Below are 24,139 nucleotides of genomic sequence, written 5' to 3'. Positions count from 1 at the left end.
GGTTTTTAAAATATGTATGCTATCCCATTCTGCATATTGTCCTGCCGCCTGTTGTTTTCAACTTACTGTGTCTCAGAGTTCTTCCCAGGTCACTTCAAGTATGTTTACCTTGTTCAACTTCTAATGGCTGCATAATAGTCCATGTTGTTAACTTCATCCTTATCTATGGATGTGCATATTAAATAATTGTTTTTAATGATTCTCAATTACAAACCATGCATAATGAGCACCCTTCTATAATACATACTTCTTGTATCCAAGTAAGATCATTGGTAGGGCAGATTCCTCAAAGTAGAGTTGCTGAGTCAAAGGTCCTGCATATTTGTAGTTTCAGTAGATGCCACCTTAGTGCCTTCCGAAATGGCGTTGCTACCAACCCATGGGCATCACCACCGAGGCTTGATGTTATCAAGCTTTGAAATGTTTGCAAACTAATGGGAAAGGGGGGGAAAAAAACCTATGTTATATTTTGATTTAATGAGATTTAATTTTTAAAGCCTTTTCAAATAAATTTCTACACATACACAGAGGAACCCTTTGTCTGACCATATGCTCATGTTTAGATTCACTGTAAATATGCCCTGTTATAGCTGCAAGTCAGAACTGCCTCCAAAGCCCAACTGGGAGACAGAATCAGTGGCTTCTATGGCAACCAGATTTGTGCTAGATGCTGGGGGAAAGGAGGTGACTATTACATGATGAGAAGCGAGGTGACAGTGGCTTCTGGAAAATATCCTTCCTCCTAGTATAAGTTAATGCCTGGAAATGTTCCTTAGGAAAACAAACCGCTTTAGGTTAAGCACTAACCCTTTGTCAGAGACCCCCTCAGAGAAAGGAGCTGGTCTGTGCCAGGAGAGCACAGGATGACCTCCACAGTCCCTTTCAGCTCAAAAATTCTGTGATTCTTTGATGAGATTAGTTAGTTGACAGGAATCAACACAGCCTTGAGGGGAATTGGAATTCGGGAAAAGGCGGTGATCAAGAATTGGTTATAACACCCTGACCAGTGTGACTCAGTCAGTTGAATGTCACCTTGCAAAGTGAAATGTCGCTGGTTCGATTCCCAGACAATGCATGTACCTAGGTTGCGGGTTTAGGTTTGGTCCCTGGTTGCGGCACGTATGAGAGGCAATCAATCAATGTTTCTCTCCCATGTCAGACTCTCTCTCTCTCTTTCTCTCTCATCAATATACCATACCCTTGGGTGATGATTTTAAAAAAAGAATAAGAATCCTCAGTCTTGACATAAAACAAGTATTGAAAGGTCTTATGTTTAATTAAATTAATCCAGACACAGCTAAAAGAGGCAGAATGTGTGTAAAACGATGTCATCTATTACTAAATAAAGTCCATTGGGAATATTTTTAGTGCATATTATCCTTGTCAGTTTCTAATGGTCTACCTGCCGAATAATTGTCTGCGCCATTGACATTCTGACATCCTACAGCTATTATGGTAGGCTCTCATTTCATTATATTGTTTCGTAAGTAAAATGTTCTCAGTGGGGTAGAAATAAAGGTGTACCACGTGTCCGGATTCACCCTTCCCTTGTAGTTCTATTCCAGGCATACAGAAAGGGTTGGGAAAATACAAAGGGGCCCATTAGGTCTTAACGGAGCCATTGCAATGGGAGCTCGGGTCTCTCTTCGCTCCATCCCTGTTTTATAGTAGGTTTTGCTTTACATAATGAATGAGCCTAATACCCATCCTCAACAGGGGCTTAAAAAGAAAAGTTAGTGAGTGACTAACATGGTTTCTTTGCCATAGAGATGTTTCGACGTCAGCACGTTGCATAAGGCGCACTCTTGGTCACCAGTGCCAGAGAAGCTGGGGGCTGCAGCTTGCCTCAGGTGGGGCACACTAGACTGAATCACTGGGCTACTCCCACACCTTTGTTTTGTTTTAAGTATTTTTACCATTGTAGCTTTTCTTTCATAGCAGCAGGGTAATGTCAAATTCAAATCATACCAAATTCCGTTCTGCTTAATGCTTTTGGGTGGATGGAGGTGGGGATTTTCCATTTCATGGTAGATTTATATGGGTCATATCTTTAGCTGTCTTAAGCTACGTTATACACATAGGCGAATCTCATTTTGATGAGAAATAATCTCACATCAAAATGCTCAGGATAACTACACTATTTCCAAGGCTAAGCCTCTGGCCTGTGTGTTTTGAGTAGTATTTATTAGAGTTGCCCCTCACCCTGAGATGCTCGGTGAAAATCCCACCTAAAGACACTAACAATAGCTACCTTTCACTGAGTGTCCAGCTGTTTCAAGCCTTTCCCTATATTAGCTCATTACTCCCCTCAACTCCCTCAGAAGGAGGTATTATTGTCACCCCTGTTTCATGGATGAAGCCCAGAAAAGTGAGGTAACTGGTCTGGACCCACATGGGTAGCGCTGGGCAGAACCGGCAGTCGCTCCAGGCTCCCTAGCCTGGGAGCCCTCGCCCCGAACAGCCAGGATTACATCTTTCCTAAGTCAGTATCGTCAGCCAAGGGGGTCCCATCTCTCCAGGTCAGCTCCCAGCTCCTCTCCGTTTATGTCGGCGCTGAAGTCAGAACTCTGAACTTCCCTCAAACTACCACCCCCTTTCCAACCTCCCCATCGGGCCCACCGCCTCTTTGTCCTTTACTGAGAAAGCTCAGAAGCCAGGCAGGCTTCTGCCAGATCGTCTGCAGCTTCTGCCCTTCACTTTCCTTTTGCTTTGGCTACCACTGTTCTACCACATCAAGTCACGATTTTAACCCTTCACCCGCACTGTCTGTGCACTCTGGTCCTTCTACACATACATGCTAGAAAAATGTTTCCTCTCACAGGCCGTCTCAGTAAACCCACCCCTGCCGGAGAACCAGCAGAAGCTTCTCTTTAACTGATAATCTAGTCTGAACATGGCCTTCCAGCACTCACCGTCTGGTCAGTAACTTGCCCCCATGACCTGGCTGTCTGAATTTCCCTACTGCCTCTCAGGGCAGGCCTTCTGTACAGCAAGGCAGTCTGTTCCAGATGCAGCCATTCATTCAACAAGCGTCTGGGGTGTGACAGAGAAGTGAACCCATGTGAGTGTCTGACTTGCAGAAGCACTGTGTCCAGTGATGGCAGAGTTCAGTTCAACACAATGGGGTGATGCTCCAATACAGTATTTCTGGGGTCTTTGAGATGACTGCAGGGGAGCATCTAAGCCACTGGCCAAGAAACCAAGAAGTGAATGGTTTAGTTTTCTAGGCTCTGTGTGCAGAAGGACCCACCAAAGGAAGCTAAAAGAGATGTCAGAAAAAGCAACCATGCTGTCTGCCATGTGTCTGTTCTCTTACATGTCTATTTGTTTATTGTCTGTCCCCTCAACTAGAGAGTCCTGGAGCAGGAATGTAGTGCTTATTTACAGATGTGTCTCCCAGAGACTGTAGCTAGTGCATAGTAGGTACTTAATAAATATGTTTGGTTAATTCAGTCAGCTGGAAGTAGAACTGTGCTAAGAAGGTATGAGGCTAATTGCTAGGACTTGACAATGTTATTCATGGATTTGGAGAGAGGGTCTTAGCACCAGCAAACTGCTACCCAGGGCCTGGGAAAATCAAAGAAGTTTCCCTGGGAAGGGTATCTTTTGAGCTGGCTATCAAGGAAAAGAAGAATTTACCAGGTGTAGGATCCAGAAGGACATCTCAAACAATAGCTACCTTTCACGGAGGAAGCCCATGAGGGTCTAGACCTTCCATCTCTGTAGAACGTGTGCACTTCTCCCCCAATAGAGCATCATGATCTATTTCCACCACTTGAAATGCCCTTCCACCCCCAACTTTCCATCAGTCTGCATCTTATCCTCCTTAGTCCTTTGTCCTACAACAAGAGGTTCCTTACCCATTGCCATAGGTCAGATTGCAGCCAGTCTGAACCCTCAGAGATTATCGTATGGCTTAGGGGTACTAAGTGCCCCTCTGAAATGTCAATGCATAGGAGTAGAGTTTATGTTTCCTATTATTTCATCTATGTGCCTCTTTCTAGCTGCCATTAGAATCTGCTGGTTGCAAGAGTCCTCCCAGATCACCTTCAAATCTCCTACTTGAAGTGTTAAGCCTTCTACAGTCAGGTTATTAAATTGCCCAAAGACCAAGACTGTGCCATTAGCTTCCAAAGTAGGATTTCTTTTTCTCCTTAGACCTCATGGGCCTAGGTGTGGCCCTGAAATCTTTTCATCCAGCACAGCCATTAATTTTTGAATTTCCAAATGGGAGGGGTCTCCTTCCGAAGCTGCAATTCACACCTGCATTGTTGAGTATAATCAAAAGAAGCCTGAGTCTCTCCAGAGTCCAATACCAGGTGTCAAGTATCTCAGACCTACTGGTACTCAACGGTCTCCAAACTTCCTTCAATGCCTTTCTACCCCCACTGCTCTGTTCATTCTGCCTCAGGTGACCAGTCAACTCTGGTTGATTGTTGCATGTCAGGCACTGCACAGCGTCTGCTGAATATCTCAGAACATTAAACAGAGTAGGGAAGACCTGCAAGAAAACTGCCCCGAGTCCTCCCGAGCTGGGGTGCAGGCCTCCCAGGGGAATGTGTACCCCCTGCTTGGGTTGGAATTCCTGAGCCGACTGGACTCGGGCTGCTGTTACCAGCAGGGTGGAGCTGCTCTCTTGGCTTTCTCGGTGTCTTTGATGTCACCAGCCAGTGGCAGCATGCCACCACAGTCGTGTTTGCCAGGGCGAGGCAGATGGCATATTCCTACCAAATGTGTGCACACATCCAAATGTGTGCAGGATGAGAATTACGTTCATGGCACGTCTTTATTTGGCCATTATTTCTCATTTGCTTTCCTAGCTTTCCCTTCTCGTTTTTTTTTTCTTTCATTTTTTCCCCCTTCCATGGCTTCTAGTATACTCCCCAACCCCCACCCCATCCTTGCCCCAATGAAATAGCTCATTGAACAGTATCGAAATTGCCACCTTACTTGTCTGTAGCCTATGCTGGACTGTCAGCTCCTCAAGGCAGAGGCCATGCCTGTCCTGCTCACTCTGAGAGCCCTGTTGCAGTGCCTGACACATTGTAAAGACACCTGCTGTACATGTGCGCGGAGTGACTGGATGCCCCTCCCAACTGATGTTCCCGTGCTGAACCCGGGGAGTAATCTAGGTACATATGCTTTTTGTACAAAGTATAGCATAACCCCAGGTTTCAGACAGACTTGAATGCGAAACCCACCTTTGTCACTTACTGGCTACATAACCTTAGCTGCGTCCCCTTCCCTCCCTGAACCTCAGTTTCCATGTCGGTAACCAGAGGTACTACCTACTTCTCTGTGCTGCCAAGAAGATGAGGTCTGGGAACAAGGAAATGATCTAAAATGCAGTAAAGGTCAATGTTCATTTTCATTTCCTTTCTAATTGGCTGTTTAGCCTCTTCATTCATTTTCCTGTTTTTCATCCAGAAATTGGAGAGTTGGTGTTTATATCAGTGAGGATGGGCTGAAATCCAACAGCACCAGAATCCTGAACAACCACGCTTGCTTTCTGCTCTGGGCTTTGTGTCTACCTTGGTCTGTGAGGCTCAGCCAGGTGGCCCGAGGGCTCCTCTTCCTGGAGCATTTTGAGATGGCGAGGCAGATAGAAGGCAGCGGTAACTACATACTGGGTTTTAAAGGCTTGCACTCGAAAGTGGCACGTGTCCCTGACACTCACATTCCACTGCCCAGAGTAAGCCCTGTGGTCCCATGGCATTTGGGAAAGTGTGTAATCCTACCACATGGCAGGACAGGGAGGCTTGGGGTGGTGTTGAACCCCAACACACGCCAGCGATACTTGAGATGACTTGACTTTAAACTACCATGAAATCTTGAGGTACTCTGACCTAAATTCAGAGTGAGGACTGTTGAGCAAATGAGTAAAATCAGTAAGATTGTAATGGTGAGTGGTGGGTAGCCTTCTCTAGAGAAGGAATTCTTTTCAGGAAATTAGGTGTTAGCTGTGAGCTCGGGGCTCTCAGGTTGCAGGTCAGACTTGAACACTCACCCTCCAGACAGCAGAGCTCTCTGCTTGGCGGCAGGTCGCTAGACTGGACCGAGTATCAGGGCACACTTGCATGCAATGAAAACACATTTCTTTCCAAAACTAACCTAGAATTTAAGCTTGCTGGAATTCAAACAGACTCTTCTTCTAGTTATTTGCTTACATATGGGCTGTTTTACCATGTTTACGCTGTACTTCTTACTATAATCACTTGGTTGTTTATTGATTGCCTGTTGTGGTAAAAGGTAACTTTCAAGAGTCCAGGCTCTGGGTCCTGACTGCCTAGGTTCAAATTATGGTTCTGTCATTGATTGACTGTGTGGCCTTAGGCAAGTTACTCAACCCCTCTGTGCCTCATTTTTCTCCTCTGTGAAATGGGGATGGCAGTAGCACCTCCCTCATAGGATAGTTCTGAGGAGTACGTGAATTAATGCATATAAAGTGAATAGTACTTTAGAATAGTACTTGTCACATGGTAAGTGCTCAGTGAATGTTAACTATTATCATCATTTTAGGCATGGTGGGGAAATGCAAAAGGAGTTTGACGCAGGAAAAAATGTCTTTTGTTTGCTGTTGTATCCCATGCTTAGAATAGTGCCGCGTATCAGGGGCTTAGTTCGTATTTGCTGAGTGAAGCAATGAATGGGCTCTCCCCTCATGATATTTAAAATCCAGCCTTGATTCCTTTCTTGGAATAATAAGAGAACTCCCTTCTCTTAAAGCTGTCTTGACCAACTTTGAATTTTCTGTCTTCACAGTTATGTGTTTTCTGATGCCTGCTAAAGTAAGTAAATATTAGACCATTAGATCAGCTTACACAAAACTAATAAATACTTGAGTTGATTTAAAGTTAACTTACAAGAAAAGGCTGGGTAAATAATGGAACAGGCAGGGCACGGAAGGGGCAGAATCAAAAGTGATGAAGAAAGGGCTGAAGTTCAGGAAACACGGGTCCAGCCGACACTGAGCCAAAGGAGGCAGAGGAGCGGCGAGGCTGGGCCAGCTTCCACCGTCAGACTTGGAAGAATCCGTAGGACAGGGGCTGCAGGGGCCAGCCCACCGTCACGGGCCAGGCAGCGGCGTGCTCCTCGGCATGTGGAGAGAACTGCATGGGTGCTGGCGGGGCTCCGCACAGCAAACGGATTTGATGGTGGCCAGGGGCAGAGGCGAGGTATCCTAGGGTCTTATTTGAAGACCCTCACTGACTTAGTAAGGTTGTATACATCAGGGCGACAGCTGATCCTCTGAATAACAGAAGAGAACGTACCTGACCCCACATTTAATGGCAGAATCGGTCATTTTCATTAGGTTTTCTTCTCCACTGGATGTATAGACTCTGCTCTTGCCCTTGTTCGGAGATATGAAAACCCTGTAGACCACATTGAAGGGAGAAAAAAGAAACTGAGCAGCTGATTTCTGCCGTGGATCAGGGATAAGGGGGAGCTGTGGGGCTCAGGAATGTTCATTTGGGAAGGTCAGTCCAGGTAGCCAGGAATAAATTACACCACCGCCCAGGAGCCAGCCTTTCTCCCTTCGTCCCCCCACCCCCGCCGGCAAAAGCTGTGGCTCTTTGTGCAGCCAGCAAAAAGAAAGGCATGGAATTGATGTGTATTGCTTTCCTGAACTGGAATATCTTTCCTCTTTTGCTAATTTAAAACTGAAGTTTTATGCTTGTTTTTTAAAAAATTAACACAAAAAATTAAACAAAACAGCGCTCTATCAAGTAGAAAGTAGAGGTCTACCATAATCCCAGAGGTAACAACCTTTGATTGGTGTTGCTTCAGTGACCAGGTAGTTACAGAGCACCGTCTGTATGGGCCAGACGCAAACACTGCTCCAGGAGGTTCAAATACGTCAGCAATTAAAACAAGATCTTTATCTTCATTCAGCTTACATTCTAGAGTTGCACTGTCTAATACAGCAGCCACGTGTGACTATTACATTAATTAAAACAAAATACAATTTAAAATTGAGATTCTGTCGTCACACTAACCACATTTCAAAGTGCTCAATAGCCATATATCACCAGGGCCTACCCTACTGGACCACAGAGTTATAGAATATATCCATCATTGCAGATCTTCTATTGGGCAATGCAATTCTGGGAGAATGATGACTGTTAACAGTTAGTAATATGTACATGTATTGTGTGTTTTCAGGTACCTGTGTATATTTATCTCTGTGTGTGTGTATCTAAAACTATATATCAGTGTGTATACTGCTACACCTACTGTTTGTTCAGCAATCCACTTCTGCCGCTTAACCATCTGGCACAGGCATCTTCTTCTGTCAATAAACAGCGGGTCAAAGACTTTCATTTTTGCCCACATACTAATGGGTGTTTAATTCTAGTTTTTCACTGTTACAAACAATGCAGCTGGGACTGCCCTCGGAACCTATGTCCTCATACGTTTCTCCCACCCTTTCTGAACATCTGTTCTTCAGAGTGGACCGAGACCACACTTGCGACATGCCAAGACAAGGGCTGAGGGCCGGCCAGCCTGTGTGTCCGTGCGAGACCTTATTTCAAGGAGTTGCTGCTTCAGAGATTGGCTGCCTAGAGCAGTCCCTGAGGGCGTCCACGGCCCACCGGCCAGACAGCCATACCCTGCCTCTGGAAACGTGAACCCCTGACCCACAGCCAGCAGGTCTCTGTGGAGCTTGGGCAGGGTCGGGGTTTTTCTTCTGCTTTTTGCTTTCAGAAGAATTACCCATTTTAAATCTAGCCACCTACTAGATTTACTGACCACCTTCCGAGCACCTGGTCCTGAATGAGGTGCCAACCCCCTTGCAGTTCTGAGAACTGTCCCATTTCATGAGCTCACCGGGAACCTTTGTGATGACAAGACTGTTCATTAAACCTAGTCCTGCGCTATCAGCACAGTTTTTTCCACGTGGAGAGAGGCAAGCAGTTGGTGCAGAAATGAAGGCAGATGGTGGCTGGTGTGTGAAGAGAGAATTCAAATGTTACCAACCTAGACGATCTGGGTTTTTTCTTTCCCTGGCGGAGGCCAGAAAGAAATTCTAACCATTCTGGAGTTTTGATTTCTAGTCCCTCTTGACACCCTTGCCCTTCCAGTGAGACAAATAGCTCTGCCTGTGCTCTGGGGGGAAATGTATATTCTGCCTTGTGATCAGGTTGCTGGCTGTGGCCAACCAGTTCTTCAACTCCTCCCTGTACCTGTCCTTCCGGGGACAGAGTCCCAGCTCCGCGTCCAGGCCTCCTCATCATTGGGGGACAGAGAGTAACTGCGAAAACAGCTGTGGGCTTAAGAATGTTCCTGCCCAGAAGCACGTGAAAGCCTAGAACCCTTAAGACTTGGTGATGATTCATTTCTGTTGACACTTTAAAACACCCTGTAGCTATCTCCATCAAAGTTTGAAGCTCCAGAGGAGCTTACGCGACTGGATTGGGGTTGGGACAGGTAAGAAGGCCCTGCATGGCTGCAGAGGCGGCTCTCTCCTCCCCAGCAGGGAGCCTGGCTCCATGCTGAGGGCTGGGGCGGCAGGGAGGTCAGCTGCCTTCTCTCCCGCCCCTTCCATTCCCCAAGTCCAACTTCAGTGCAACTTGAGCCCTGAGCTGCAGGAGGTAGAGGCACCTCCCTGTGAGCTTTCCTGGTCCTCTGTCTCTGTTCGCAGGGTCTTCCTTGCCTCCAAAGGAAGCAAGGAAGATGAGGAGAAGGCTGTATTTTCACCCTTCTCCTCCATGCATGGGCCCATCGGCAGCCCTCGCTGGACTCCGTCCCATCTCTGAACCAGGCATGGCTCACCCACACACTAATCCACGCTGCCTCCAAAAGAAAATGCAGAAAAGTGATAGATAAGAGGCCTCATTTAGCGGGAGCTTATATTTCATGCGTAGCGATGCTGGCTCAGTTCAACAGAGATTTACAACAACAGGTGCAGTGGAACTTTAGACTCCGGCGGAGGGTGATTTCTGTGTGTGTTGGAGGCGGGTGGAGCAGGGGTCTCATTTGATCTGTCTGCTACTAGAAAAAAAATAAACACCGTTTGTTCTTCTGTTCTTTTAAGAAACAAAAGGGATGAAAGAAACTTTAGGCCAATAAGCTTCTCTTTTGTTCTTTCCTTTTTCTCAAATCAGAAAATGAGTCCATATTAACAGCCTCCCAGCCTTTCCCAAAAGTACAGATAAAAAGATGTGACTGTGCCTGCATGCTTACAGATCTCTGGATGACAAGCTCACTGCTGCTGGGGTCCCGGGAGCACGATGGGAAGGAAGAGGCGGTTAGACTGTTTTAAAAACTGCGAATGGGAGTGAGAATGAGAGGCAGAGGAGGGCCGGGCAGGGATTTGAAAGGCTTTTAAGTGGGCCATTATTCGGACTTCTGATTCCATTCTTTCCTACAAATGGACAATCAGTGTCGCACAAGTCTGTGTAATTGGCAGATAAGCCAGAACTTGAATGATTATTCATTGTTACTCGGATAAGAAAGCATTTTCCAGTGACATATCACAAGCAGAAATGACGCATATTATTCCCACACACTCAATTTTATTGGCATTCCTCAAATAAAGTATAACCTTATCTCTTAAAAATCCTTCTCGGGCCATGGACCTTTGGTACTATTTTTAAAACCAGCAACAAGACCTGGACTAAGATCCAGACAGGAGCAGAAATAGTGCCTTGATGTGGTCCTTCACAGCTTCCTTGTTTGCTGGCACCTCCGGGAAGCCTTCCAGGAAGGATCTTCTTGGGAGTGGGTTCGGAGGGGGCTCTGGGCTCCAGCTACAGCTCGAACCACCCCTCCCCCAACACACACACATCTCTGTGCTGGGTAAACTGGGAGGGCTGGTTGCCAGCGGTGGCACATTGGGCACACTTTCCGCAGGACAGGCGGGGTGAGCATCTAGCAGGTCTTGGACGGACTAGCCCTGGAAGGAGCATCTGGGCTTCGTTCCCACCTCTGAAATGCCAGACCAGCTCGTTGGTTCTGAAACTGTGCACCAGGGGAACCCTGTCCGCGCTACAAGTCCAGTGATGGCAGTCTTTTCGCAAGTCAGAGGAAAATAGTGTCAGCAGATCAGATTTTCCCCACTCTAAGTTACATCCATTCTGTGTTTTCTTATCTTGGTTGCTGCTTCAGCTTTTGTAGCACCCCAAAAAAGAGCAAGCAAAAAGCAAGCAAACAGTAAATTAAAACCTGCCAGCTGTGCTTACCTCATGGCCATGCTTGGTGATGCCCTTCTGTGTGTTCAATGTAGGCTTGTTTTCCCCAGTTTGGAAAATGAGAGCAAATGCGGTATTTCGTCACAGTGTCCGAGGAGGTGCAACGTGGCTCCCAGGTGCTCTGCCACCCCGTAGCTTCTGAAAACAACCAGACGCAGGTAATCCCTAAAGTCAGCTCTGAGATCTTGTCCAACAAACCATATCGAGCTACTCCAAACCACCAGAAATGTCAACACACTTTCAAAGGGGATGATGGTATAAATGGCACATTTGTAATTCAATATAATTAATGCAACAGAATAAAACCAGCCCATTAGGAAGCACTGAGAGACACACCGGGTTTGGGAGCGTGCTCATCTGTGGTGGCTGTCGGGGGGCCTGTGTGCCGCCCTCCTCCTCGGGGCGTGAACGGCAGGTTGTGGGCGTTTCCCCCACCAGGTTTCATTCCTGGAAAGGGGGGCCCAAAGCCGAAAAGATGTGAGAAAGATCTCATTTTCCCACGGTAATAGCCCAATAATAGGATATTATATAACCAATCACAAATCGATGCCTTAAAAGTAGTATTACAGTTATTCTGAATACTGAACTTCAGGATCTTTGTCTGAGATGATTTAGATTGATTTCATAGGATAACCTAATAATCAGCACAGGTAATTGTATTATTTAATGTGATACAGTGTTACAACCATTTTTTACCAAGTCCTTGGTGCCTCCTGTATTTAACTGCATAAAAGGTTAAGATAAAGGAAATATGTTCACATAGTTAGGGTACTCAGAAAAGCTACTTTGGAGAGAAATGTTTGGAAATATTTGGGGCTGTTTCCTAGTTTCTGCAATGATCTAGGATTGTCTTTTTTGTGGCCTCCTTGGTGCTTCCTGAAAGGACACAGAGTTCAGGTTCAAGGGGCCGCTCGTTCCACTGCCTGCACCCTGCCTCCTGCTTCCTGGGCCTCGCTGCCACCTCGGTCTTGTACCCTGCCATTAAAAATGCAAGTTCCAAAGCATTTTCCTTCCTTCAGCCTTTCCTTCGTGTCCGCTCACAAAGAGCTTCGGGGCTTGGGCCAGAACTCTGGGCAGTCACACCCTCTCGTGACGACGCAGGTCCCTCCACCTCCACCGCACGTCCCAAACCTGCCTGATAATAACAGACTTCAGCTGTTTTTAGAAAGTTGAATTCACTGGAGGCTTAAAAAGTCGTGTGACCAGTTTTCGTTTCATTACATCTTTTAAGACGATTGCTGCTACATGTAAAAGAGGACATGAAATAGATGCGTTATAAAGCATAAATACATCATGAACACCCGTGAACCTACCACCCGATTCTGCAGGGTGGCTTACCCACGCCCCCGCCCCTCCCAGAGGTAACCACTTCACTGAAGTTTGTATTTATCATTCTTCCTATTTAGAACACTTTTATCTCATATCTATGCATACGTAAACCGTGCAGAGTTTAGTTTTGCTTGCTAAAGAAAAAAAACAGAATTTATGCAGCCAATTGAGGTTGCTCTTCTAAAGAAGCCTTTTTGGGAGGTGATCCACTGACGCATGCAGGCTGCAGTTGCTCAGAACCATCTGGGAGCTGTTTGTTTGAAATTTCCTGCAGAGGTAGTTTATCTGCTCAGGAATCAGTGCCGTTGCTTTAGAGCATGCTGGTCTGATTCAACTCTTTTTCCTACCACCCCTCATTTTCCCTGTTCACTTGTTCAAGGATTAGTCAGTGACTGCCTTCCAGGAGCCAGGCCCTGGGCTGGAGGTCAGCAGCGAACCGAGGCGAGCCCCTGCTCCTTCTGAGCTCATTGCCATCCCTGCTCTGCTTTCCTCCTTGTTATCTGGGCAGTAACTATCGGCCATTGGCTAGAACATTCCAAGATACTGAGTAGGAGTCAGTAAACCAAGGGGCCATGGGATCAGCGTGTGCTGGGAGCCTGAGGGGAGGCGTTGGCCTCTGTGGGCCGCCTGGGATCCTTTGGCCTCACCTGGATTTCGCCGGCTGATCTTCTTTGTTCGGCCACCTTCACTGACACACTCATCCGTGTCTGTGTCATTACCGCCACACCCTCCGAGGAGCCTCTGTCACGTGGAAATGGTCCCTGTAAGACCTGGCGTCCGACAGCTGAGTCTTGAGTATTTTATATTAGAGAGCCTTAAAAGTCAACTACGTAACAGTCATAGGGAGGTAAAGTACAGCGCAGGGAATATAGTCAATGATGTTCTAATAACTTTGTATGGTGCCAGATGGGTACAAGATTTATCAGGATGACCACTCAGTAAGGTATGTAATGTCTAATCACTGGGGTGTACACCTGAAACTAATATAATAATGTACATCAACTGTCATTGGAAATTTTAAAAAAAAATCACACTACGTAATTACACATTAGAAACCTGACACAGATACAATTGCCTGTGTTGTAAATATGGAACCCCAAATATATGTGTATATTTACTTATATGTGCTCTAATAAACGTGAATTTGTATGTATTGTTCTACATCGTGTTCCCAACCAGCCTCCACACGCCCCTCTCATTAGAAAAACTGGCATTTCACAGTCCGCCTGTGACGCAGACCAGCCCCACAGCTCTGCACCCCCAGCGCTCAGAGGCACCCTCCACGTGCCAGGGCACCTCTGCTCTTCCGGGGTGAGCTGTGTCACGCCCAAGACTCGGTTGGGCTTGTTTCCAAACCGCATATGCCACTTGCTCTTGTCATTAAGCTGCAAAGCTTAACTGAATGTTCTCACACGCTGATGAAATGTGAATTCCAAAGAACATTGTTTCGGTGGAAACCACATGGAATACTTTTGAAAGACTCAGTAAGCCCTTTATAAATGCTTTGGAATCAGGTGTGAAGGCGATTGTAAAAGATTATAGGGGGAAAAGCATGTTAAATGTAGAATTATGCTCTCAGATTGTGCTACAGGTGTCTTTAGCATCTCATTCTGCTTTAAATGAAGCACAATGGGAAATTCTACAGGGTACATAAAAAAGAATGCTCATCAGCACACAATACTCAAAGAAAAGATCTTGGCCTTTCCTCAAAAAACTAGAGAAAAAAAGGGGGCATTTATGTTTTAATTTTAAATGACATTTTGTATATTTACACGTGTGTGCGACACCCATTTTCATGATCCCCAATATTACATGCCTTCGCTCACCTCCTGGTCCCCAGCGTGTTTGGAGAAGAGGGTGTCCGCCGCACCGCAGTCCGGCCTATGCCCTGACCGGCGCAGCCGTACTCACGAGTGGTTTACACAGTCGGCCCCCTGAGCATCTTCGATGTGACAACACTCACTGAGACTCATCTGCTTTTCCATTTTGCTTGGTTTTGCTCTTTATTTACCAAACATTTGAGAACCACAGGAAAAGACTCCATCTTTAAAACAATGGTTTGAAAAGAGAGAAAAGGCAATGTCAGGCAGCTGGATGGATGAGGGAGGTCATGACCTCCTGGCGCCCTGCTCTTTCTGGCCCAGGCGCACTCCCATGCTGACCTTTTCACTCAGCACCTCCGGAGCCCATGGAGGCGGGCCCCTGCTGCCAGGGGCCTGCTGGGAGGCAGGAAGGCGGGGTGCAGACTGGAAAGGGGACCTGGTCTTTTCAACCTGTGGGCCAGTACTCAGAGGAGGAGGCCAGCCTCGGGTAACCGGGGTGCAGATGAGGAAGGACCTCTTGACTAGGCTCGAATATTTTTTTTATCCTATTTCTTGTCAGTCAGCTGGGAGGGACCTTGAGAACTGTGAGGGGAGTACTCTCCCTTAGTAGAGACATATTTCAGATCCTATCTTAGCCACGTCCTGCAGCTTTATCCGGCTGTAGAAGTGGCATGTGGTGTGTTTGACCTGCTTAAGTGCTTGTGTGTGTGTATGCACGCGTGTGTTGGAAGGCCTTGGATGAGGGCTACTCTAGCTCCACTCCAGACGAAGGCCTTGCACACAGCAACCTCCTGATACAAGATGCTTTGTTTCCTTAATACGTAAGGAATAAAACCAAACTTGTGGAGCCAGACGAGGGTAAGGAGCACAGCTTCATTACAGCCATCCCAGGAGGATCATTAAGCTATTCAGCTTGATCTCCATTTCACCTTTATTGTTGCTGAGAGTGTGGGTCCCTGCAGTGTGCAAAACCATGGAAACCACTGTTCGCGCTCCGCTGAGTGGAGGGGCTTCAGTAAGTGGAGACGGGTGGGAGGGGAGCTGGGAAAGGGTTAGGCACGGACACAGGAGCCCTACTTGTTCCTCTGAGGAGTAACTGGACCCCTGCCCTGGAGATGCCCAAGCCCTGCAGAGAAAGCAATTGCAGGGGCATGAGTCATCCCCTATTTTAGGAGAACACAGGGGTGCCCTAGGGATGGGGGGGCCTCCCTTATCAAGAAGCAGGCAACTGAAGCACGCAGATCGTGCGTGGCTGAAGGCTAGGATCACCTTCTGGTTTATTATCTATTTAACCAAGTGAATTAAACGAGAATTGACTGGAATTGTACACTTAAGAGTTCCCTTACAAAACACTGTTATCTCATAAGCTGGTTTAATGGAGCAGGCTGTCAGAGGCTTATTAGAAGTAACTGAATACAGCGCCTTCCAGGGACCCAAAGGAGAGTGTGTGGCCAAGCCCCAGAGGCCTCACTCCCTGTGTGGCCACAGAAGACGGGCCTGGGGTCTGGCTGCAAACCGCACTGTTAGTGGCGCTGCCAGGTCTTCCCAAGGTGACGGCGGCACCCCATTTTAAAGGCATGTCTTCAATATATAGAGTGAATTGGTGTTTTGTTGATTTTATGTGGTCTTAGCACATGTGAAAGAGAGCAGTTGGTTAACAGAACCAACTCAAGTTAGGCTGCGAGGGTTTGAATCTTAGCTTTTCTACTTACTAGTGGAGTGACTTTTGTTATTGAACTTCTCTGTGGCTCAGTTCCCCCGTCTACAAAATGGGAATGGTAACAGCGCCTACCTTACAGGGTGGCTGTGGAGATTCAATGCGCTAATATGTGGAAATGTCTTCCCGTACTGCCTAACCTAAGTGAGCGTTCGGTGATTATAGCTATCACTGTTTTCACAGAAAAGAATTCATTGCATTTCACAGCTTTTCCGCCCACCTCTTCTCTGAGCTATTAGTGGCAGCATGAGGTTGGAGTGAGCTGCATTCACAGAGGAGATTCTGAATGAGGGAAAGCAGGGTATAGGGAGGAGCTCACGTCTGTGACCCAAGGGACATTTTGAACCCTGACCTTGCTAAGGATAGTGATATGATCTTGCACAAGCGATTTGTCCTCTCCAATCTGCATCTCGAAAGTAAGTCTGAGTGTCACTTTCATTGTGGGGTTTGGTAAATGAATCTAAATCCTGCTTTGCGTGAAGACTGAGATAATAATGAAAATGCTGAGAGACTGATAAAAATGGCTTGGTGTCCCAGAAACATGTACACGGCCAAGCTCTTGCTTTAAGGATGCCAGACATGCTGCAAAGGGTTGACAGTCTGGGCGGAAGTTGCCCTGGTGCAGTTGGTCTTCGGCTATCTTTCAGGAACATTTTACTTTATTGGCAAATTTAGGAGTTTTTATTTTTCTTCCAACAGTTTCTTTGTTAGTCTTATTTTTTCCCTTCGGTTCATTTGAGCTCCTTTACTGGTGACCTGGGAACAGTTCTGTCAAACAGCCTGCACCGCAGGTGACCTAACCCTTGGCAGTTACATAGCCTTTGCTTAATTCCAGTGTATAATCCACAATTTCCATGTGCAATCTATAATTTTCAGAAATTTATAATCCAGCAAATGATTCTGTTCCCCTAATGGTTTAACATCGTATTTACCTCAAAAAATTCGAAATAGATGATATGAAAAGCTGAATTGATATTTCTGTTCTCTGGAAAACTAATTACTTTAAACATTAAATACAGCCTGTTGGCGGAATTGTGTTTCAGAGGAATTGAAACACAATTCATGGTGCTAGAACTAGTAATGCTCTCATACCCTTTTTTATCTGGAAGAGCAGCGCACTTAGGCGTGACCGATGTAACTTCCCTTGTGTTAAGTGCTTTAGCCTGAGAGTCTAAGGAGAGAAGCCACAGGACAGAACGAGCAGCCATCACCCACATTTCCTCCGGTTGACTGTTGACGGAAACACACGCTGATGACTCTCAACTAGAGCTGCAACACCAAGGGCAAGCACCGCGGGGCATCCACAGGTGCCCTGTGCTTCTGGATCTCATTTGTCTTGGTTGTGAACTCTTTAAGAGCCAGACGGAAGTTTTGGACATGCTCCTGAAAAATGACGCTTTTTTTTTTCTTTTCACGTGGTTTGGCCTAGAATTCTGGGGAGTTCACATAAACTTCCTGAATTCCCTCCACTGACACTGCTGCCCCACCCCACTGTCACTCACCGAATGCAGGAGGCTTCCTCTCCCTGAGCTGGACCAGGGTCTGATTGTCTCTAATGGTGATGAGCTGGACATTTCTGGAAACCAGGAGAAAACGACTAGTCAGAGACTTTATGATACAGTAAAGAATACATCTCCTGCTCTTTGTCCCAGCTCCGACCACACAGCTCTTAAAGCCTTCGGAGTGTCTGGAGTGATGAGAGTGTCCTGTGTGCTGATGGGATCACTGATGGTCAGGGCCCCTAGAGAGCTTCAGGATGGGGGCCGCCTGGTCCAAACCGAGACATATTCAGAAAGTTGGAGCTTCCAGTCCCACCCCAACCTCCAGGGAGAGGTGAGCTAATCACCAATGGCCAACGGTTTGGTCAATCACGCCCATGTAGTGAAACCCCCATAATAACCTCTAAACAATAGGGTTCAGAGAGCTTCTGGGTTGACGAGCGCACGGAGGTTCTGGGGAGGCCGAGCAGCTGAAGAAGGCACGGACCTACACTCCCCGCCCCACACCTTGCCCCTTGCGTCTCTTTCCTTTGGCTGTTCCTGAGTTGTAACCTTTGTAATAAACCCACGACAGTAACAGAAGTGCTCTCCTGAGTCCTGTGAGCTGGTTAGCAGGTTCTCAAATCTGAGAATCATGATCCAATGGCCACGGGAGCTCCGGTGTCCTGAGATGAGGCTTTGGGTGCAGGTACTGCATTTGGAAAGATATCCCAGGAAGCAGTCAGGAAGTAGGGAAGTGAGACAGGGAAGGAAGGAAAGAGGCCAAACAGGGGCCTTAGTGAGTGAGTTAACGTCGTGGGCACCTGAGGCTCAGTCCTGCCCTGGCCCCTCGGAAAAGCTGTGGGGACCAAAATTCAGAATCGTTCTCCCGAGGGACGAGGACGCCAGGTTGTTCACGTGACCCTGCCTCCCCAGCCGGCTCCACTGAGAAGCCGGGCCAGCTCCTACACCTGGAGAAAGCCCTCGGGCAGAGAAAGGGACACAAAGAGCCAGAGAAACTGAGAGGCGCGCACACACACAGCAGGTACTTGAGGTGCCAGAGGGCCCAGGGAACCGTCCGCCACACCTGTGGGTGACGCCCAGAGTGAGCAGATGCGTGGATGGTGCCTGCCGACAGGTGTGGCACTTAATGCCCATCCTTAAAATTCGGAAAATAACAGCTCCTCTCTCGTGAGTGACGTTAGGACTGATGAGTTAATGCAGTATTGTAGAGTCAAAAATACCCATTGTGAATCTTTCTCTCTCTTTTTTTTTTTTTTACTTCTGACTTACCCGCATCATCTCTCTTCTGAATGAGCTTCTAACAAGGTAGAGAATAAATTCATCTATTATAAATTTCTAAAAGGAAGAATCGTTGCTGAGAACGGTCTTCTTATTTAGCCCCCTTTGCATTGTATCAGCTTTGAATGGCTGCCTTTTGAAATGCGCAGTGTGTTTTGTTAGCATGTTAGAAAGTTGCCCGTCCCTGCAAGTTCTGTTGTGAGAGAGCTCTGTAGTCTTTCTCAGTCTTGCTGTTTTATTTCTTTGGAAACTGGCGGTGGAATTCAAGTGAGGGAGGTGCGTCACAGCACTCTCCAGCATTTTCCTGCGCCTCCTCGTGTTCTCTCATCTGACGACAGTGGGTCCTGGGGAGCTTTCTCTCTGGGAAGCTTCTGCAGTCCGGGGATCGAAGCCGGTGGCTGCGGTCCCAGGCAATTCTGAGTTCTGTTCTGTCAAAGGCATTTATACTCAATGTTTCACTGCTCATGGCTGATTGAAACAGCCCACTTAGTGAACTGCCAGGGGGAAACAGGGTTAAAAAAAAAACCGACTGTGTTCCATCAAGCTCAGGCTGTCATGATTAAAACTTCATTTAAAGATTTGCTCACCCAAGAAAATGTCTCTGCATTGTCTCAGGCTGTGACTCGTCAGCGAACCTGACACTTCACCTCGCCAAAGTCGCCATGGATGAACTCTTCGTTTTGCTTCGGGATGTTGCTGGCACTCGGAATCTCCTGAAACAGTTTAAGTCTGTATATGTTCCTGCAAATCATACCCACCAGGCAAGTACATGTGTTTTAAAAATAACCACTTCATCTGTGTTGCATTTTTAGGATTCAGAGACTACAAAAAATTTTCCATTTGAACCTCTCTAAAATGAGGGCTTTGTCCTACATGAACTCCAAGTCCCTTTCCAGTTCAGAGTTCCGGGTTCCCTGACTCTAAAAGCCTGTCGATGCCTTTTTACAGCAGGTGGCTGTGTCAGGTGAGCACCGGCGTGGCACCGCTGCCCTTTAACTGTGGCCCCATCTCAGACTTAGTCCCTAGCCTGAGGAAAGCCCCTCACTTCCTTGCCCCCAGTTACTACAGGTGTCCCATGAGAGGTGGCCTTAGGCGATTCCCAAGTTTCTGGATCTAAGCAGTCCCTAAACAGTTTGAGCAATTAGAATAATAAAATCTCCTCATAGTACTGTGGCAATGCAAAAAAATTGTGATAGCAAAAGCATTTGTTATTCAAAATTCCCCCACTGCTCTCTAAGAGGGAGCAGGTATTTGAGTAGTGAGTAGGAAGATGGTGTAAGAATCCCTGAATAAAGGAATAATTGCTCTGTGAAAACTCAGCAGGGAGGAACCATAGAAAGACCCAAAGGGAAGCTTAAGGAGGGAGGGAAGCTTAAGGAGGGAGGGAAGACTGGAGCCACCGGCTGGGCCGTCTCTGTTGGAGGTGGAAGGAAGTGGAACTCAGGTTCCTGGTGGCCAGAATGAGCTGTCAAGGAAGAGCAGATGTTTCCACGGAAGAGATCAAGTTTTGCTGTGGGGTGTGTGAAGGGACCTTCTCCTCCACCTCCCCGTGAAACCTTCAGTAAAATCCACGGTGACGCAGTGAGGGGTTCAGCTTCAGGACGCTGCCGTTTTAAGGCAGGCATGTGCGCCAGAGCGGAGGCTGCCCACCACGGCCTGGCAAAGCCCAGGTTTGCCCTCCCGTGCAGCCGTGGAGGAGCCGGTATTTGAAGAGCACTCCTGCGTTCAGTTTCCCTTTGGCTCTCATGACAAATAAGCCCGAGAGGTGTCATTATCCCAAGATCTAGGAAGGCCCAGTGACCTGCCACAGGCAAGCAGATGACAAGGGCCAGGTGCCAGGTCTTTGCAGCAAGTGCAAAGTCCCCTCCCCTGCAGCACGACAGTCCTCCTGGAGGCTGCAGAGGCACTGATCGATGGTGCCGGCGGGCATCCGAAACCACCAACCGGGACATAAAGGACCTCGGAAACCAGCGCTCGACTTAGAAACACGAATTCCCATCCTTTCTGCAGTGACCAAAAACACCTCTACCACCAAATACAGATAAAGTCACTCTGATAATTAATTATATGTAGTTTTGCCATTAAAAATAGCAATCTTACATAGTATAGTATGGACTAGTTCTATAAGACATGACAGAAGTGGTCATATATGATGAAATTTATACCAGAGAATGTTAAGAAGTTGCTGCTTAGTTGGCAAAGGGAAAATAAACCACTAAATTAATGAGGTCTTTTCATTGATATGATCATCATGGTGATTTGTTTGTCCGACTTCACGTAAATATGTGTTAGCTATAAACCTCGGGCACGATGAGGGCGATGATGAGTTTCCTAGACGTTGTCTGCCTGCTGCCCACGTTCTGACTCCTCCAGACCTCAGATCCCAGCCCTGCAGCCGTGGCCTTTGGAGAATGAGCGTCCCCCTTGCTGCGCCTACCCTAAGTGCCCGTGAGCCGGACATGGGGACAAGGGGGAGGGGAGCAGTGTGTGTGCATTTCAAGGGGATTAAATGAATAATTACTTAGACACATAGTGAAATGCTGTGCAACCATTAAAGTGAATGGGATAGCTCTGAATGTTCTGAGCAGGCGCTGTGCTTGAACCCACGTCTCAGGCTTTGCTTCTTGGGGAATTCCGACTACAGCAGAGGTGCATGATCCAGTAGGTGGAAAGCGTGTGTGATGCTATAAAGCATTATTCTATTTTGGTTAAAAAATAATGATAAAAGTATATCAGTATGTCTATTTAATTAGTCTTAAAGGTTTTGGAAAAAATTTGTAATCGTCACCTTGTGGAGGGTGGGGAGGGTCAGACGGACAGGAGGGCCTCTGGCTTCTGGCTCTGTATTCACACATGTGGAGAAAGGGATTTCACTGGAATTATGGGTAGATTTTACCTGTTCTGGTTTTTCAGTATTTTTTAAATTTAAAGAAGCTTTAAATCACAGATGTTAGCCCTGTAAGGACAGAGATTTTTGGTGTGGTTTGCTCACTGCCATGTCCTCGGTGACTAGACGGGTATCTAACATGTAGTAGGTACTTAATAAATATTTGTTGGGTGCATCTTGTATGCATTACATATATCTTTATTACATGTCGGAGGGTTTGATGGGACACTAAGTGTGTGTAATCAGAAAAGGACACATGTCCAAACCCAAATCAGAGTCCAGTTGTGTCTAGTTTCGAAGATGGGTCATGGCTGGGCAAATTTCTGTTTCTCCTCCCAATCCAGTCTTCAGTTCTGTGGCTCCAGGAAAAATATGTGCTTTCTGCCAATTCCATGCTGTTTCTACACAGAAGCTAATTGAGCAGTTGGATCCCCAGAACACCTGGGAAAGTGCTAGACCTGGTCTCGCCCCAGGTTGCCGGCCTGGGTTGCTGTCCCGCATCACTGAGCAGTGCTGCGGACCTGGGCTCTCTCCCCTGGATCTCAGGGCGTGGACCCACCCCAGCCTCCCTCCCACCATGCCCCTCACCTGCTCCAATGCACACCTGCTGCCTCTCAGAGCCACTCACCTTTCCTTTGTTTGCCCTAGAGCCACCTCTTGTTTAAACTCTGTCCTTTAGCCCTTTAGGAAAATGCGTCCATCACAGCTCAGATGCAGAAAGCAGACAGCACTCTTATCATTTTAAGGAGACTGTAATTTCACACAAAGGGTTAAGTACATATAAAGTCTCTGGAAGCGCCAGAGCAACGTGATCTAGACTGGGCTTCTAGAAATGAATCCAGAGCATTGACACAGGCCCAGCCCTCCAGGGGAACTAGTACCTGTGCCACAGTCAGGAGAGTGGGCGATGGGGACCCAGAGGCTGCCCCAGAAGTTTTCAGCTGGAAGAACATACCACCAAAGCTGGAGATAGCATCTGAGTTTGCTCACCATGGTATCTGCAGAGCCCAGCTCAATGCTTGCCACCTTGTGGGTGGGTGGGTAGGTAGAGGGATGAGTGCTGGGTTGTGGATCTTATCCAGAATAGCATGTCTATGTTCTTAATTTTTAGTGAAAGGGAGGTTAGCACAGAGGTTAATAGAACAGTGTTTAGACCCCAAGCTTTTGGGTTCATAGCCCATCTCCGCCCCCTACTAGCTCTGTTGCCTAGACAAGTTACTTCACCTCTCTGTGCCTGGTTCCTGCTCTGTAAGAAGGAGCTAATAATGGTTGCTTTCTTATACAGTTGCTATAAGGATTAGGTGACTTAATGCATATAAAACTCTCATACAGGAGCCGACATTACAGCATTTGCTGTAAAGGACAAAATTGTAGTAAAGGACAGAACAGGCCTTCTCTTTATTGTCTTTTGTTGCATTTTGTCCTTTCTCTTGCAAAGGAGTTGGGCTACACAGAAGGGGTGTCATCCTCAAGCTGACTGTCCTGTTAGCAGCTGTGTATGGTAAGGGCTGGTTGCTGACACCAGTGTGTTTGAAAAGGTTGTGTTCATTTGTAGACTCTGATGACCAGGAGAAACCTAAGCCCCGGTTTTACTATTGCGGCAAGTCTTCTTATGCTTTCATTTCTTGTTGAAACTATTCCAGTTTCATGGAAGCTTTAACCTCCTTCCCAAACGCCACAGTGTTTGATGTGCTGCAGTCCCTCAGCAGTGGTGGCAGCAGCAGCAACAGATTAGGCAAATATCTCAGGGCCAGGAGCTTATGAGCCCTTGCAGGAAAAATCTTGTGTGGCTTTTGCGCGACTTGCTTTGGCAGAGGTCTCCAAGTGCTGTGCTGTGCTGGAGAAAACTTTCCACAGATGCCCACTGTCTCGTGTGCCTCCGGCATGTTAAACAAGAGCACTTAGAACCAGCAGTACCCAAGGAGGCTTGATTCATCTTGTGCCTGGTGAAATATGGCTTTCTGAACAGTCTGGAGGCCCGGTCTCTGTCAACAGTCCCAAGCCCTGGCCACCAGCTGTTCTTTTCCAAGTGCTTAACTCTGTTCTTCCTCCTGATTCCATCTACCTAACCCCAGACTGGCTAGCATTCATTTTGAAAGGATCAGCATGAGACAGGACTACGCTGTGGTCCCGGAAACTTGGCTCTGTCCTTTAGTCTGCTTCTAAATGCCTTTGTGAACTTATGCGAACTAGGTGATAGCTTTGGGCTTTGGTTTCCTCATATTGAAGTTGAAGGGACTACACTCAAAATTTTTAAAGTAGGCTTCCAGTCAAGATGGAGGTATAGGTAGACATGTCTCACCTCATTTCACAACCATAAGATGGAATACAACTAACTTAAAAATGAAAAACACCCAGAACTGCCAGGAAATCACCCAGAAAAACACCCAGAACTGGGTGTTTGACGGAAG

The 24,139-nt window shown here is 47.0% G+C and overlaps 1 protein-coding gene across 1 annotated transcript in view; it reads left to right on the top strand.

Annotated features, from left to right (window-relative positions):
• The window catches only part of SCFD2 (sec1 family domain containing 2), a 320,652-nt gene that overhangs the window by 259,151 nt on the left and 37,362 nt on the right, over positions 1 to 24,139 (top strand). Inside the window, exon 6 of the mRNA XM_037134595.2 lies at positions 19,457 to 19,602. Coding sequence (XP_036990490.2) covers positions 19,457 to 19,602 — 146 coding nt within the window. The remainder of the gene's footprint in view (positions 1 to 19,456; positions 19,603 to 24,139) is intronic.

This window comes from Artibeus jamaicensis, unplaced genomic scaffold, assembly GCF_021234435.1.
Source record: "Artibeus jamaicensis isolate MK-2021 breed Jamaican fruit bat unplaced genomic scaffold, CSHL_Jam_final contig_889, whole genome shotgun sequence".
In the NCBI taxonomy this organism is placed as follows: Eukaryota; Metazoa; Chordata; class Mammalia; order Chiroptera; family Phyllostomidae; genus Artibeus; species Artibeus jamaicensis.
The sequence above is the reverse complement of the archived record's forward strand: the minus strand, read 5'-3'. Positions and strand labels throughout refer to the sequence as shown.